The 14,715-nt window shown below is 39.9% G+C and overlaps 1 protein-coding gene across 2 annotated transcripts in view; it reads left to right on the forward strand.

Annotated features, from left to right (window-relative positions):
* The window catches only part of LOC121547345 (cGMP-dependent protein kinase 1), a 179,432-nt gene that overhangs the window by 23,629 nt on the left and 141,088 nt on the right, over window positions 1-14,715 (forward strand). For both annotated transcript variants that reach the window (XM_041858562.2, XM_041858559.2), the window contains exon 2: window positions 6,280-6,446. In XM_041858562.2, the coding sequence (XP_041714496.1) occupies window positions 6,280-6,446 (167 nt within the window). The remainder of the gene's footprint in view (window positions 1-6,279; window positions 6,447-14,715) is intronic.

Here is a 14,715-nt window from a genome sequence, read left to right on the forward strand (position 1 = left end):
CTGATCACTGTAATACAACAATCAAATACAATGTGAAACCAAACAGCAATCAATAAAATGTAAAATAAATAAAAAAATACAGCACAACACAACATTTAAGAAAAATAGTTACATTTCTCAGCTACTAGGTCCTCAATCAACACTTTAAATTGCCAGAGCGGCACCAGAACATCCAATTGCAATGAATTTTGGACAAATAATTTCCATGTAAGAGATACATTATCTGCATGAAACGATAACATTAGGAAACATTAGGTTAGGAATTTGTATATGTTAATGCCTTCAGAGTACAGATCAGAACTTACAGTACTTTTTTTTTGGTCAAAGTTCAGTCAAAGGAGAAAGACAAAGGAGAAGATGTGTTATGTGGAGTCAGTAATTCTTTCTCTCCTAGCTGGCTTTGCACTTTGATACAATCTAGAACCTATGTAATCCACTGTCAAGATAGACTGTTTGTTACAGCAAAACCAGTAGGTTCTCTCCCTCTCGCCAATATTGTGTGTGTGTGGTAGGGGAGGGAGGGGGGGTTGCCTGCCTCATGTTTGGCCTCTGAAAGCATTATCTCACTAGTGCATCTAGTCTCATACTTCTTCCGTCGCCACTTTTATCCAGTGTTTGATCACAGCAGCAATACTATAATAATTGTTAGGAACTGCACACACAAATACCCCATATGTGCACTGATGTGACATTATTTAATTTACAACTCATGCATGCCTTGGAAACTATATTTCTGAAACTGAGTAGGCTGTAAATAATCACAACCGTTCTCAGGCTTCTGTTTTGGCTTCAAAATGCCATTCTTGGAGCAGTAACTATCCATATGATACTTCCTTGTTTGTCTTTTATAAGCCAGTTACAAAAGTCCTGCTTGTCTCAAAGATAAATCGTTTTTTCAGTACATCTAATTATAGACTTCATCCATGTATCTGGTTGGTTGGTTGTGGTGGTAAAATTTCCCTCAACCCCAATACTTGTCATTAGAACAAGCTACTGCTGGGCAATTCCACGGTAATGGAATTACGCTGAGACTTTTCACTTTAAAATGTATACCAAACAAAAAACATTGATTTCAAAGTTTAACAAACCATACAAATCTATGCACAAGGACTACTTTTAACAATTTACACATAACATTTCACCCAAAAAAATGTACTGGAAGAAATGTGCAGATGAAAAGTTTGGTAGCAGAATTAAGGTAAAATCTCACTCAGTTTTTTATGCGACCACGTTTTCCAAAACTGTTAAATATCTGCTCCAAATTAAGATTCATAGATGTCTGCACTGCAGGAAGAATGGGGTGTCAGCTGTGACATGACAACTTTAGTAAAAACATATCTATTTTGGTTATTGAACTACAGTAAGTGAAGTGGATTTACACCTGGTAACAAAATTACGGTAACAGAATTGCATCATGGGTCCCTGATCTGTACAACACAGAAATGCATAATTATAGATATGAATGTCATTCTCTTCCTGGTGATCAAATCAATATCTCATTTTATTTGTCACATGCGCCAAATACAACAGCTGTAGATTTTACAGTGAAACGCTTACTTATGAGCCCTTCCCAACAATGCATGTATCCTGAATAGGTACACAAAGGTAGAAATATGCAATATTATCCTTTGCATATGGGTATTATTCTACACACTGGCTATTATTCTAATGATCTCCGCCCCCAAACAAGACCACATTTGGTCGGTCCGGACCAAATCTGAACCAATCATAGATGTCTATGTTTCACAAGTTTGGACTTCACAGTAGAGCACAGTATAGTTCAGAACAGTACAGAAGAGTACAGTAAATGGAAAGAGAGTGGGCTCTTGGGTAGGTGTCAGTAAGAGCCGGGAGAGGTATCAATAACTGAAGAGAGAGAGAAGAGAAAGGCAGAGAGAAAGAGAGGGGTTGTCCAGACTAGTGTTATCACGATACCAGAATTTTTACTTCGATACCGATACCAGGTTTAGTATTACGATAATTGATAGCATCACGATACTTAATACCAAATAGATGCCAAAACGATACAAAAATGATACCATGGCAAAAAAAGAAGGTGTATTAGCCAAAGTCATAGAATGGCACTTGATCCAGACAGAAACTAAGCTACTGCTCTATTCAATCGTTGGGCGTCTTTTGAGTTCAATATCATTATGTTTGAATTGTTTTACGTTAACATTTTTCAGAGACAGCCATGTATGCATTAAAGGGGAACTGCACCTGCTGATTTGGTCTTGTTTTGTGGCTCGCTCCTCAAGAAATGCTAGCGGCCACGACTGAAGCCAAACGTGAGTTAGCTTTGAGGCGTGGTTTGATGTGGGTGTTTCTTGGGTGTGTCCTTGCCAGCACCAAGACACACCCATCTGTCAGAACCTTGCCCCCCCCCAAAAAAAAGGCTCTGATTAATTTGAAGCAGCCTTATGAGCGGTGGCATTTCTGTCCCTTGTCCCCAAACCCTCTTCAAAAGGACAGGCTGGCAGGCCACCAAGGGGGGTCGGTCCTCTGACACCACCTGGAGTTCAATACCTCCAAAGGAACTAATCGTTCTGCTCTCTCCGTTTGTGCTTTTTCTCAGAATAATATTTGACTTTTTGGACTCTTCAAGAGATGAGTCATTGTAGTTGAAAGGTGTATACTCCAGATATTTGCTGGGTCTATTTGGTTTCTTAAAGAAACATTTCCCTTTACTATCTTCTGATTTGTTCATTAAAGAAAGTTGTAGTAGAGAGACTTAGAATGTTGACATTCCTTGATGATTTGAGGATGGATATACAGTGGGGTCCGGAATTATTGGATCCCTTGATAAAGGGGAGCTATCACATCAATTGTGCAAAAATATGATAGCGAACGTTAGCTAGCTAGCTATACATAGCTATGTTTCCATTTTTCAAGTGATTTTTCTTCTCCCCCTGACTGGTTGTCAACAGTTCCAGTTCTTGGAACTCATGTGTTAACCAGAAAAGGCTTCTGGTAAACTGTTTGCCACTAGTGGCAATACATATTGTTGCCACAGGTTTGCCACAGATTCAAATAGAATCTTGAGAGAATTGTTTGCTAGAAAATAAACTCTGGCGAACTGTTTCCCACTAGTGGCAATAAATATTATTGTTGCCAAAGGTTTACCGCAGATTCACCGCTAGTGGCACACATTTGCTTCTGGCAACATTTTGTGGCACACATCTGCATTGCTTGCTGTTTGGGGTTTTAGGATGGGTTTCTGTATAGCAGAATGCTGATGTAAAAAGGGCTTTATAAATAAATTTGATTGAAATTTGGTATTTAGTTTTCATCGAATTTGCCACAAACTTGCGGGAAGTTTGCCGCAACAAATACTTTTTTGTAAGGGTTATCTTTATCAAGGGATCCAATAATTCCAGATTGCCACTGTATATTGGAGAGTCATTTTAAGAGTTAGGCTTTCGCTTTTCCCAATGTTCTTTCACTGAGACTGTTTGGAAAGACTTTGCCATTTCAAACATGGATCTGGCATGTCATGTCATTTAGACCGTGGTTCTGTCCGGAAATATACCTTCTGCTGCTGCTGTAACCACAGTGACACTCCTTTCATTTGGAAGCTTTAGAAACAGTTCATACGTGTTTATAAATGCTTTGTACTGTAAATGTGGAGGTCCAATGTTCTTTCACAATGTCTCTACAATGCAATTGTAAAGGAAGCAGTTAATTAATGGAAGCAATCTAAATGATAAATGTCTATTCTCTCTGTTATAATATCATCATGGTTTTAGCAATTTTATTATATAGTCTGTTGTTAAATGCTACAGTGTCAAAAATGATTTTGGCACGTTTTAATTATGGATATTGTTCTCAAGAATGACATTTTAAGAATTACTAATCGGTAATTATACATTGAGTGATTCCAGTCACTCATTCACAGCTAACACTGCTGAATGAAAAAGTGAGAAAATAAGAAAAAATCAAAAGATTATACCAGAATTTCGCTACACAGTAATGGGCACGACTGGGGTGCCAGCAAAATCGAATCACAGCAGATGAGTGTTGAAATGTTTCATACTGGGTACATTACCATATTTTAATCCTCAGCTGCAGATCTTTGCGATTTAGTCACCTGAAAATAAGCCTTCATTATTATTTTAGTACAGAATGTTTTTACTTCATGTTTGATGCAACATGTGACCTTCAGTAAAATCATGATTATAAAAGCATAAATCACACAGATAATATCAGATATAAGTTTTTTAGAGACGTATGGGGCATAGAACAGAACAATTGATCAGAACACAGTGTTGGGGGTCCCCATGAAAAAGAGATGAAAAGCTGTTTATGATGATTATTTATTCATAAAAAGGCTTATCATTTGATTTAGTCATTGTCTGCGATGCCCCATCTGATTTAATTTTAGATCTACTCATTACTCAAGGAGCCCATCTGTGTCTGCTCTTCCATGTTGCTTTACTGAAACACTTAACTTCTGCTTAGCCTCTGGATAAGACTGACGGTTACACAGCTGTAGACTCCAAGCGACACACTGTTAAGCAGACATGTTGCCAGGCAGTACTGTAATACACAACTGGCAATGAACAGGTCATCAAAGTGAGATTGCTTTTACAGAATCACACACGTCCCACTGCCCCAGAATCACAATCACATCTGGCTCTCTATTCAGCCTTTAATGAGAATAGGTTTGTAATAAGGGGAGCTTCATAATTAATTTAGCACTCCTTCACATCTCTGCACAAACACATCCAGTGTGGACAGACACTACAAACAGTTGATTACTGTGCTGTTGTCAGAAGGGAGGGCAGGAGTGCTGGGGGGAAGGGGCAGGTTTATTAAGGACAGGTCCCTATGGGGATCTAATATAATGTGCCTTCCTCTTTCTCTACAGCTCCGGACTCCTTTTCCCAAGGTTACTGTGTTCTAGAGGCAGGTTGACGTTTATTGTCACATGTCTTGCCCTGGAGGCAGAACTGAGCGGTTTCCGCTAGATGGGCCAGCCGCAAAGTCAAAATTGGCTATATTGTAAAAAATGAGTTTTTTGTCTTAATTTAAAGTTAGGGTTAGGCATTAGGATTAGCAGTGTGGTTAAGGTTTGGATTAGTTTAGGGTTAGGTTTAACATCAGATTTTATGACTTTGTGGCTGTGCCAGCTAGTGACCACTGCAGAGCTGCCTCCAGTACACGAGTCATCGCAATAAATGCCAATCTGCGTTACAGGTACAGAGCTAGGCAGATTTTGGTTGATGTATCCACCACCCACCTCTGCTTCTAGCTCAAATCTATGCATGTGAATGTATACAGTAGGCTACAGCAGATAATGTAATTTAAAAATAACTGATTTAAACTCTCAGTGCCCTGAATGCCCTATCTGACAGTGTCTCACTGTGCCGTGTGTCTCTCTCTTCTGGGCTTCGTAGAAAAACAAAGCTATCAAAGGTGAAATAGGAATTCAGAACTGGCTATGAACTTGTTGCATTATTGTTAGGACAGACTGAGTACAGGGGGGCTTATCTTGACTCCGAGGACATTACCACACAATACCAGTGTTCAAGTGGTGCTAGTGGCACAGTGCTAATGCCTTGTATCTGAGTGTCATCTCTCAGCTCTCTGTACCTCTGAAGGGCAGCAGCACCAATCTACCAGCTCAGCTAGGATTCGCTGGAACAGATGCCCTATCGCGAACCATCCTCTCACATCAGACAACATAATATAATTTCCAATCCCAAAGAATAAGGCCATATGATTTTTAAAGTGCCCACTCTCTCTGTTATCAGCATAATACGATGATTATGGTAGTGAAGCCAGAGTACTAATTGTTGGATGAGGCATTTCTGGGTAGTCATAACAAGGCCTCTGAGGTAAAATGCAGGGTAGTAGAAATGCCTTATCATCCCTCCAACCTCCCAGCCTATAAAGGAGGGCTGGTGTACAGATAAGAACTGATTATATTCACAGGCCCTAAGGTGGGGAGAAACAATATGGTGATTTTTGACTCAAATGACTTGTTGTGTAGCACTTCTCTCCAATCTGGCCTTTAGGTGCCTTTTATTTCCAAACTGTTGACTGGATGCTCACGTAGCGTTATTTATTGATGGAAGTTTGTGGGCCTTTTTTCAAATGGAAATATAGAAAAAGCTTCAACATTTGAAAGCAGTCTGTCAAAACAGAACAGACGTTGAGCCACTCTATAGATTCTTTTGACGAGACTTGTTCATGTGAACAAGTTTTCCCCACTTTATTCTAGCTTCAGGAACAGAACGTTAAACTTTGCTTACACATCTCTTTTCATTCAATTCTCAGGTCCAAGGACATAATCAAGGAGGCCATTCTTGACAACGACTTCATGAAGAACCTTGAGCTTTCTCAGATCCAAGAGATCGTTGACTCAATGTACCCAGTTGAATATGGCAAAGACAGTTGCATTATCAAAGAAGGGGATGTGGGCTCCTTGGTGTATGTGATGGAAGGTAAGACATTGTGAAAACGTCATGTTAATCTCCCATGTTAAAGAAAACTCAAGCATGTGGAGTTTAGCCCTCTCACATCCCATAGGACAAAAATTGTTGTGCTTATGACTTCTTAACAATAGACATGACCCCTTGTTCTGTGGAATGCACTTTCTGTTTGAAAGACCCCCCTATGTATTGACCCTCTGTTGTACCCGATCTCTAGTTAAAGAAAGAGTGGAATTAACCCAACAGGAAAGCCATGTAGTATAGATACTGTGGGATCTTCATGGTTAAGACCTTCTGTTCTCATCCCTGTTATTCATCACCAGTTTAGTTAGGAGCAGATCTGGAAACAGTGATCGCCTGGCCTGACCTATAGATGCATTTCCAGGAAAGTGAATAAATGGTCCTCTGCTGGGCTGTTATCCCCCACTTTGACTCCTTGTGAGAAATAAGCCATTAATGAAGGAATGGAGTGAATCCATCGAGGCCAGAGGGGATAGAGTAGCATTAGCCATGATTGGTGTCAGCTGTTCCTTTCCTGTTGTTGCGACACAGTTTCATAACCACTCTGAAATGTACTGTTATCTTATGTCATGTTAGTTCAGCAGAGCCAGCACAAAACATGGAGAATGGAGAGGGATTTGTGAAGGGTGAATTGAAAGCTTTTTTTAATGTCCAGTCTATGTATACCCAAATGTCTAAACTGAACTGAAACAGTTAAGAGCAACTTCCGTTTGCACTTTTGGTCAATGTTGACTTTAGCCATAAGCAGTGTGTTTTTTCCCCAAATTGCTTTTGCCACAATATTAAATGGTTCAGTAGTTATAGAACATTGTCGGGAACTTTACTGAAAGATCCTGTTCTCAGAGGACATGGGTAATGTTTTGGCAGGACATGCTGTCACTGTCTTGCTGTTGAAAGTAAGACTTAAAAAGCCTGTTTACATCAGTTTCTTCCCAGCTCCTTGTCATTTCCTTGTAGCCTAACTTGATCCCACAAGGAGCACTCCACTTTTGTTTGAATCTGATAACATGCTTTATGTACTTGACAGAAATGACAGAGAAAATCCATCTCCAAGTCTACTGAATGCCATGAGTGGTTCTTAGTCACTCTGTGACTGTGTCTCTGTATTCTACTGTGCTGTCGGGTGGTTCAGAGTGGGCTTGGGGAAGATGCTCAAGCTGATTTCAGAGAGCCTGTCTTGGCTTGAGCTGTCATTGAGCCACACTCTGCCATTGATTATGAGTAAGCAAGACAAATAGCCTAATCTGAGCACAGATGCCCACCACGGCCGAGCAGAGATGAGCAGGTAGGGATGCTGTCTTGATGTGGTTCATGGTGTCCCCGTCGATGGAGCCATGAAGGAACTGGTAATGGGAGAAAAATTTATTCTTAGAGAATTTATTCTCCCGTCTGATGGCATTCACCTTGAATGTGCCCCTTAGCACTTCTCTATTCTGAATATACACAATGGTAAAGTCTGAAGAAAAGTTTGCTGAAAAAAGGAAATTCTTAAAGTTAAATTAAAATGATAAAAACTAATTTCAGGAAATTGCATTCATGTGAGGGTTCAGTGTAGGCATTGACTTGTTGATGAACTTACATCTCTGCATGAGATGTGTTTTGTATTGACAAGCTCCATACAGAAGACCCACTTCACTGTGAGCTACTTTCTCATAACACACTGTATTTATAGTTTGTAGGGGCCTATGTAAGTTGAATGCATGTCAAGTAATAACTATATTCATCCACAGGTAGAGCTTTTCAAGTTTGAACATTTTGACTTTTCTTGTCTGGTAGTTATGAGCCAATTGCAACCATCAAAAGCCAACAGATTATCGCCAGCTGATCTCTCGATAAACCATCAATACATGCTAAAATCACACGCACAGCTGATCTCAATTGCAACCAACATTAGCCAGCAATATACCGCTGCCTAACGCGGATGTCGAGGTTATCTTTTTGTCTTGATTGCAGCCAACCAGGGAACAGAAATTATTTCCAATCGTTTAGTTCTAAACAGAACCATTATTTTTTTGGTTCCGTTCCACTGTTACGACCAGCAAAATAAAGTTCTGAAGTTCTGTTCCTTTTTAAACCTCTGAAATATATATATATATTTTACATTTAGCTCGACATTAAATGACTTCACCAATCAGTGTGGATAGAGCAGCTTGTTATGGAGCGGGTCAGCGATTTAATCTGTATAGGAAAGTCGTTAAGAACAAACTGTGTTTTGCCGTAACAGCATGGTTCAATCATAATGAAAGACAAACACACACACTGTGCTGCCAGCCACGGTGTAGGGAGCGAGATGCAACATACGTTTTGCGGGTGATGAGATAGCGATAGAGGATGGAGGAAGCTTGCCTTGAAGCGCTGGGCATCTTGTTATGACATGCATTATCTGAATTGGGCCCACAGAATTATACCTAGGAAGAGCGACTTCTATAAATCCAATGTGAAACGTGATAACTATAATATCCTAACTAGCATTGAAAAAAATGCCTGGAACGTGAAATAATGTTATTAACCGGTTCCTATGCTTTTAAAATAGCGGTTCTGTCCCAGAACAGTATAGATCACTTCGTTTCCAGTTCTGTTCTTCAAATAATTTCATTTTTTCCCGGTTTTCTGTTCTGTTCCCTGAACCGGTTCCAACCCTTGCAGCCAATATTTTTCAAGACTGTTTCGCCTCCTGGTGGGTATTATCATAGGAACAACTTAGTCCTTCTTTATGAGCAGACTAAGGGCGATTTATCCATTTCACAATCGTTCCGTACAACTGAAACAAAGTATTTCCTTTTTTACCACGACAAATCTACTGTGCCAATTACCTGACACGTTGTATGATGGAAAACTAATGTAGATGGTGTAGCCTACTCTTATTCTTTTATTCAGTTCCAATTGATGTAATCCATTAAATACAACTGTCTTTAAAAGAAAATGGTCTGATATGGTATGGAGATGACATCATCAGTCTAGGTAGGTGAGTGACTAAAAACAAGCATAATAAACAGGCAATGAGAGAGTGTCGAATTTGGTCAACAAAACATTAAATTGCCAATTTGCTACATGAGGGTTATTTCATCGAATATAGGTTTCGTAATGGTTAGGTTGATACAAATGCACTGACATAAGTGCATTTCGGCAACTTAAAAAAACTAAACAAAAATTACATTGGAGTTGTCATACAGGACTCATCATGGATATAACTTGTTTTAGCATGGACATTGCCATTGAGAGCTTCCACCATTTTAAAGTAGTCAACTGGTGGGGATACCTATGACTTGGAAGCAATCAGCCAATGAAGAAGAAGAAAATGTACTACTTTAAAATGGAGATTGCCTCAATGGCGTTGCCCATGCGGTCACAGACACTATAATGGCACAGGTACAAAGATGAGTCCTCTATCTCTATGGCCTGTTGTTCACACGCGTATCTGCCCTCTCATTTACTAGAATGGTCCCACCTGATCTCGCCTCCTCCCACCTGCCTTCCATCTTTGTGGACATGTATTTCCATTGTTAGAGTGGTCACATGACTGTCTTGTCAATATAATAGATCATCTTTGGTGTTACTTATTATTGATGATGATGTTGCCCCAATGCTTGCTCTGGTGTTTAAAGCCCCATGGTTTACTCATAGACCTACAGCATCCTAGTGTTAAGATGTGATAAGATTTTTTCTGTAATACAGCTGCACTTTGAGATAATATAGGTTTAGTGACAACACTAGAAAGTCATTTTCTGTGTCTCCTCACAGCACAGTCACCAACCTAACATGATCTCATTGACATCTGCATTATGTCAAAACCCTAATTCACTTTCGATCATTTATTGAACTCATTAATGAGGTTCATGTTTTATAAATCATTGTGTGGGGATTGAACGGTTTCTCTGAATACTAAATCTATCACATACATCCTTGATTAATTACCATGGACACACGACACCTCTGACATCTTCCTAGACATGACAAGGGTCAATGTTTAACAGATGCGGTCTCTTCATTAGACTCTATGGAGCAGAGAACAAGATTCAGCATCACTACTGCTGTCAATTAATAATGACCTCGTCACTATCGCTGGACATTAATGGGAAGAAATACCCTGGCTAATGTGCCTGCTCTCCTAAGAACTGCTATCTGGCTCTGGACACAAATAAATAATCAGGAATAATTGAGAAACCCATTGATATTCTAACACAGCACAGATAGCTAATGAAGTGCTTGCTTCACTGAGGAGCGAAATGTGAATAGAGAGAATTTATGTGTGTGAGTGTTTGAAACTTTGGGGCCTTCTGTGCCCCCGGCAGGGATAAACATCCTCAGCCTTTTCCAACAATTCCCAGTCTTCTCTATTGCCCTGTTAAACCCACAGATGGACTCCAAATATAATGTGAGATTTAAACGGGAAGAGAAAATGACCCGAATGAGATTCTGATGAAGACAGGGCGCTATACTTTGGTGTTTTTTAAAAGAGGATACCACCGTGAAAAACAAATCAATTCTGTTTTCGGAATGGGCACAGATGGAAATTGGCTCCCTCAGCCAACAAGTTACACTTTACAGTCTTAAACCAAATGCACCCAAGCTGTCTCAACATGGATTTGGTTGCATAGCAACCTGCTGGATGCTCACCCTTTGGCAACCCACATGAAAAAATACTCCAGTTTACTATAGAATACTACAGTACTTACTATAGAATTATATAGTAACATTTAGTTACTGAACAATACTATACTACATACTGTAGTATCCCTTGATCATGTGTAGTACTTACCATAGAATGTTGTAGTATACTGTACAATACTATAGTAAATACTAGAGTATTATCCACAAAAAAACACTGTAGTAAATACTACAGTAATATACGCAAAAACACTACAAATTGCTATATTTTTCAATTTGTGTATACCCTGCCCATTCCTCTCCCCCATATTGCAATTTGTGCCACCCATTAGGGGGAAATCTACATGCCAAGTATAGACCATATATTGTGTTCCCTGCAGATTATTGAAAAGAGTGGAAATGCTTAGTGGCAGGTAGCTTAGTGGTTAAGAGCGTTGTGCCAGTAACCGAAAGGTTGCTGGTTCTAATCCCTGAGGCGACTAGGTGAAAAATGTGCCCTTGAGCAAGGCACTTAACCCTAATTGCTCCTGTAAGTCGCTCTGGATAAGAGTGTCTAATACAGTGGGGGAAAAAAGTATTTAGTCAGCCACCAATTGTGCAAGTTGTCCCACTTAAAAAGATGAGAGAGGCCTGTAATTTTCATCATAGGTACACGTCAACTATGACAGACAAATTGAGGAAAAAAAAATCCAGAAAATCACATTGTAGGATTTTAATGAATTTATTTGCAAATTATGGTGGAAATTAAGTATTTGGTCACCTACAAACAAGCAAGATTTCTGGCTCTCACAGACCTGTAACTTCTTCTTTAAGAGGCTCCTCTGTCCTCCACTCGTTACCTGTATTAATGGCACCTGTTTGAACTTGTTATCAGTATAAAAGACACCTGTCCACAACCTCAAACAGTCACACTCCAAACTCCACTATGGCCAAGACCAAAGTGCTGTCAAAGGACACCAGAAACAAAATTGTAGACCTGCACCAGGCTGGGAAGACTGAATCTGCAATAGGTAAGCAGCTTGGTTTGAATAAATCAACTGTGGGAGCAATTATTAGGAAATGGAAGACATACAAGACCACTGATAATCTCCCTCGATCTGGGGCTCCACGCAAGATCTCACCCCCGTGGGGTCAAAATGATCACAAGAACGGTGAGCAAAAATCCCAGAACCACACGGGGGGACCTAGTGAATGACCTGCAGAGAGCTGGGACCAAAGTAACAAAGCCTACCATCAGTAACACACTACGCCGCCAGGGACTCAAATCCTGCAGTGCCAGACGTGTCCCCCTGCTTAAGCCAGTACATGTCCAGGCCCGTCTGAAGTTTGCTAGAGTGCATTTGGATGATCCAGAAGAGGATTGGGAGAATGTCATATGGTCAGATGAAACCAAAATAGAACTTTTTGGTAAAAACTCAACTCGTCGTGTTTGGAAGACAAAGAATGCTGAGTTGCATCCAAAGAACACCATACCTACTGTGAAGCATGGGGGGTGGAAACATCATGCTTTGGGGCTGTTTTTCTGCAAAGGGACCAGGACGACTGATCCGTGTAAAGGAAAGAATGAATGGGGCCATGTATCGTGAGATTTTGAGTGAAAACCTCCTTCCATCAGCAAGGGTATTGAAGATGAAACGTGGCTGGGTCTTTCAGCATGACAATGATCCCAAACACACCGCCCGGGCAACGAAGGAGTGGCTCCGTAAGAAGCATTTCAAGGTCCTGGAGTGGCCTAGCCAGTCTCCAGATCTCAACCCCATAGAAAATCTTTGGAGGGAGATGAAAGTCCATGTTGCCCAGCGACAGCCCCAAAACATCACTGCTCTAGAGGAGATCTGCATGGAGGAATGGGCCAAAATACCAGCAACAGTGTGTGAAAACCTTGTGAAGACTTACAGAAAACGTTTGACCTGTGTCATTGCCAACAAAGGGTATATAACAAAGTATTGAGAAACTTTTGTTATTGACCAAATACTTATTTTCCACCATAATTTGCAAATAAATTCATAAAAAAACCTACAATGTGATTTTCTGGATTTATTTTTCTCATTTTCTCTGTCATAGTTGACGTGTACCTATGATGAAAATTACAGGCCTCTCTCATATTTTTAAGTGGGAGAACTTGCACAATTGGTGGCTGACTAAATACTTTTTTCCCCCACTGTAAATGACTAAAAAAAAAAAAAAAAAATGCTGAACTATCTGTTCAGACCCCAGTCCTACCTACTTACAGGTTATGGAAAATTGGCTCTTTTAGTATTTCTCCAGTAGGTTTCCTGAGGGAATCTAGGATACAAACAACAACAAAGCAGAACCCCTGCCACCTTTTCTGGTCAACAGCTATGGGCTGGAGCTGGAGAAAGGTAACCACTCTCAAATTCATCGACAGAACTATGGACACAATGATTGATCATCCATGAAATCAAAATTATATAATGTTTTGTACCAATCTCAGATTACCCCTTTAATTCCAGAGGGCAGGCTTTGAACGCTATTGAAGTCATGAAGCAGATCTTAAGGCAGTGTTTTCCAACTCCAGTCCTTGAGTACCCTCAACAGTACACATTTGTATTGTAGCCCCAGACAAGCACACCTGATTAAACTTGTCAACTAATCATCAAACTACAATGAAAATGTGTACTGTTGGCAATACTTGAGGACCGGATTTGGGAAACACTGTCTTAAGGCATACCCACATGCTAAATATTTGTTTGGCAGGTGGTACATGGTGTGCTAGGAAAAAATTATTACACACATTTCTACAGATTTTACCTACATACAGTATATATTTTATCTTGCAAATGGTGTTTAGTTCATCTCATATGACTAATCTGAAATGATTGAGACTTGAACTATAGTTTATTTAGAAACCTTGTTTTAATACAGATGACTCTACACTATTGACTTACATGTCATCTAGCAGCTTGGAGTGTAAACAAATAGTGTCTGGCTAGGGATAGAGGCTATTGCATGCATTTCCCCATTTGTTTGTAGCCCCATGCACAGAGGAGATAGGAGCACTGAGGGTTCCGGACCATTTCCACCCCTGAACATAGCTAGCTAGAAAGCTATTTAGCAAAACAGCTAGAAAACAGTAACTAATAAGCAAGCAGTTAAGCCTGTAATCTATAGCTAATAAACAAGCAAGATAGCTAGCTAGCTAGCGAATATGCTTAATAATAATAATCTAGCTAGCTAAAGAGTAGTACTTTTAGCCACAGTAATCTGTATAATGGTATAGCTAATAGGCCCAGCTATCGATATGGATAATGTGTACTCTAAATTCTCGTACCTGGTTATTCAAATGAGATGACATCATCAGTCTAGGTAGGTAAGTGACTGAAAACAGGCATAATTGACACAAAGTGGCTTTTAACTGTACTTTCAAAGGTTGTCATGAAGCAAAGTTGTTTGGGAAAGACGTGCATATGAACCTTCATCTTTAATTAAGCAATAAGGGCAGAGGGGGTGTGGTACATGGCCAATATACCACAAACCCCCAAGGTGCCTTATTGCTATTATAAACTGGTTACCAATGTAATTAGAGCAATAAAAATACATGTTTTGGCATACCCGTGGTATACATACCCGTCTGATATACCACGGCTGTCAGCCAATCAGCATTCAGTGCTCGAAACATCCAGTTTATAAT

Source organism: Coregonus clupeaformis, chromosome 31, assembly GCF_020615455.1.
Source record: "Coregonus clupeaformis isolate EN_2021a chromosome 31, ASM2061545v1, whole genome shotgun sequence".
Classification (NCBI taxonomy): Eukaryota; Metazoa; Chordata; class Actinopteri; order Salmoniformes; family Salmonidae; genus Coregonus; species Coregonus clupeaformis.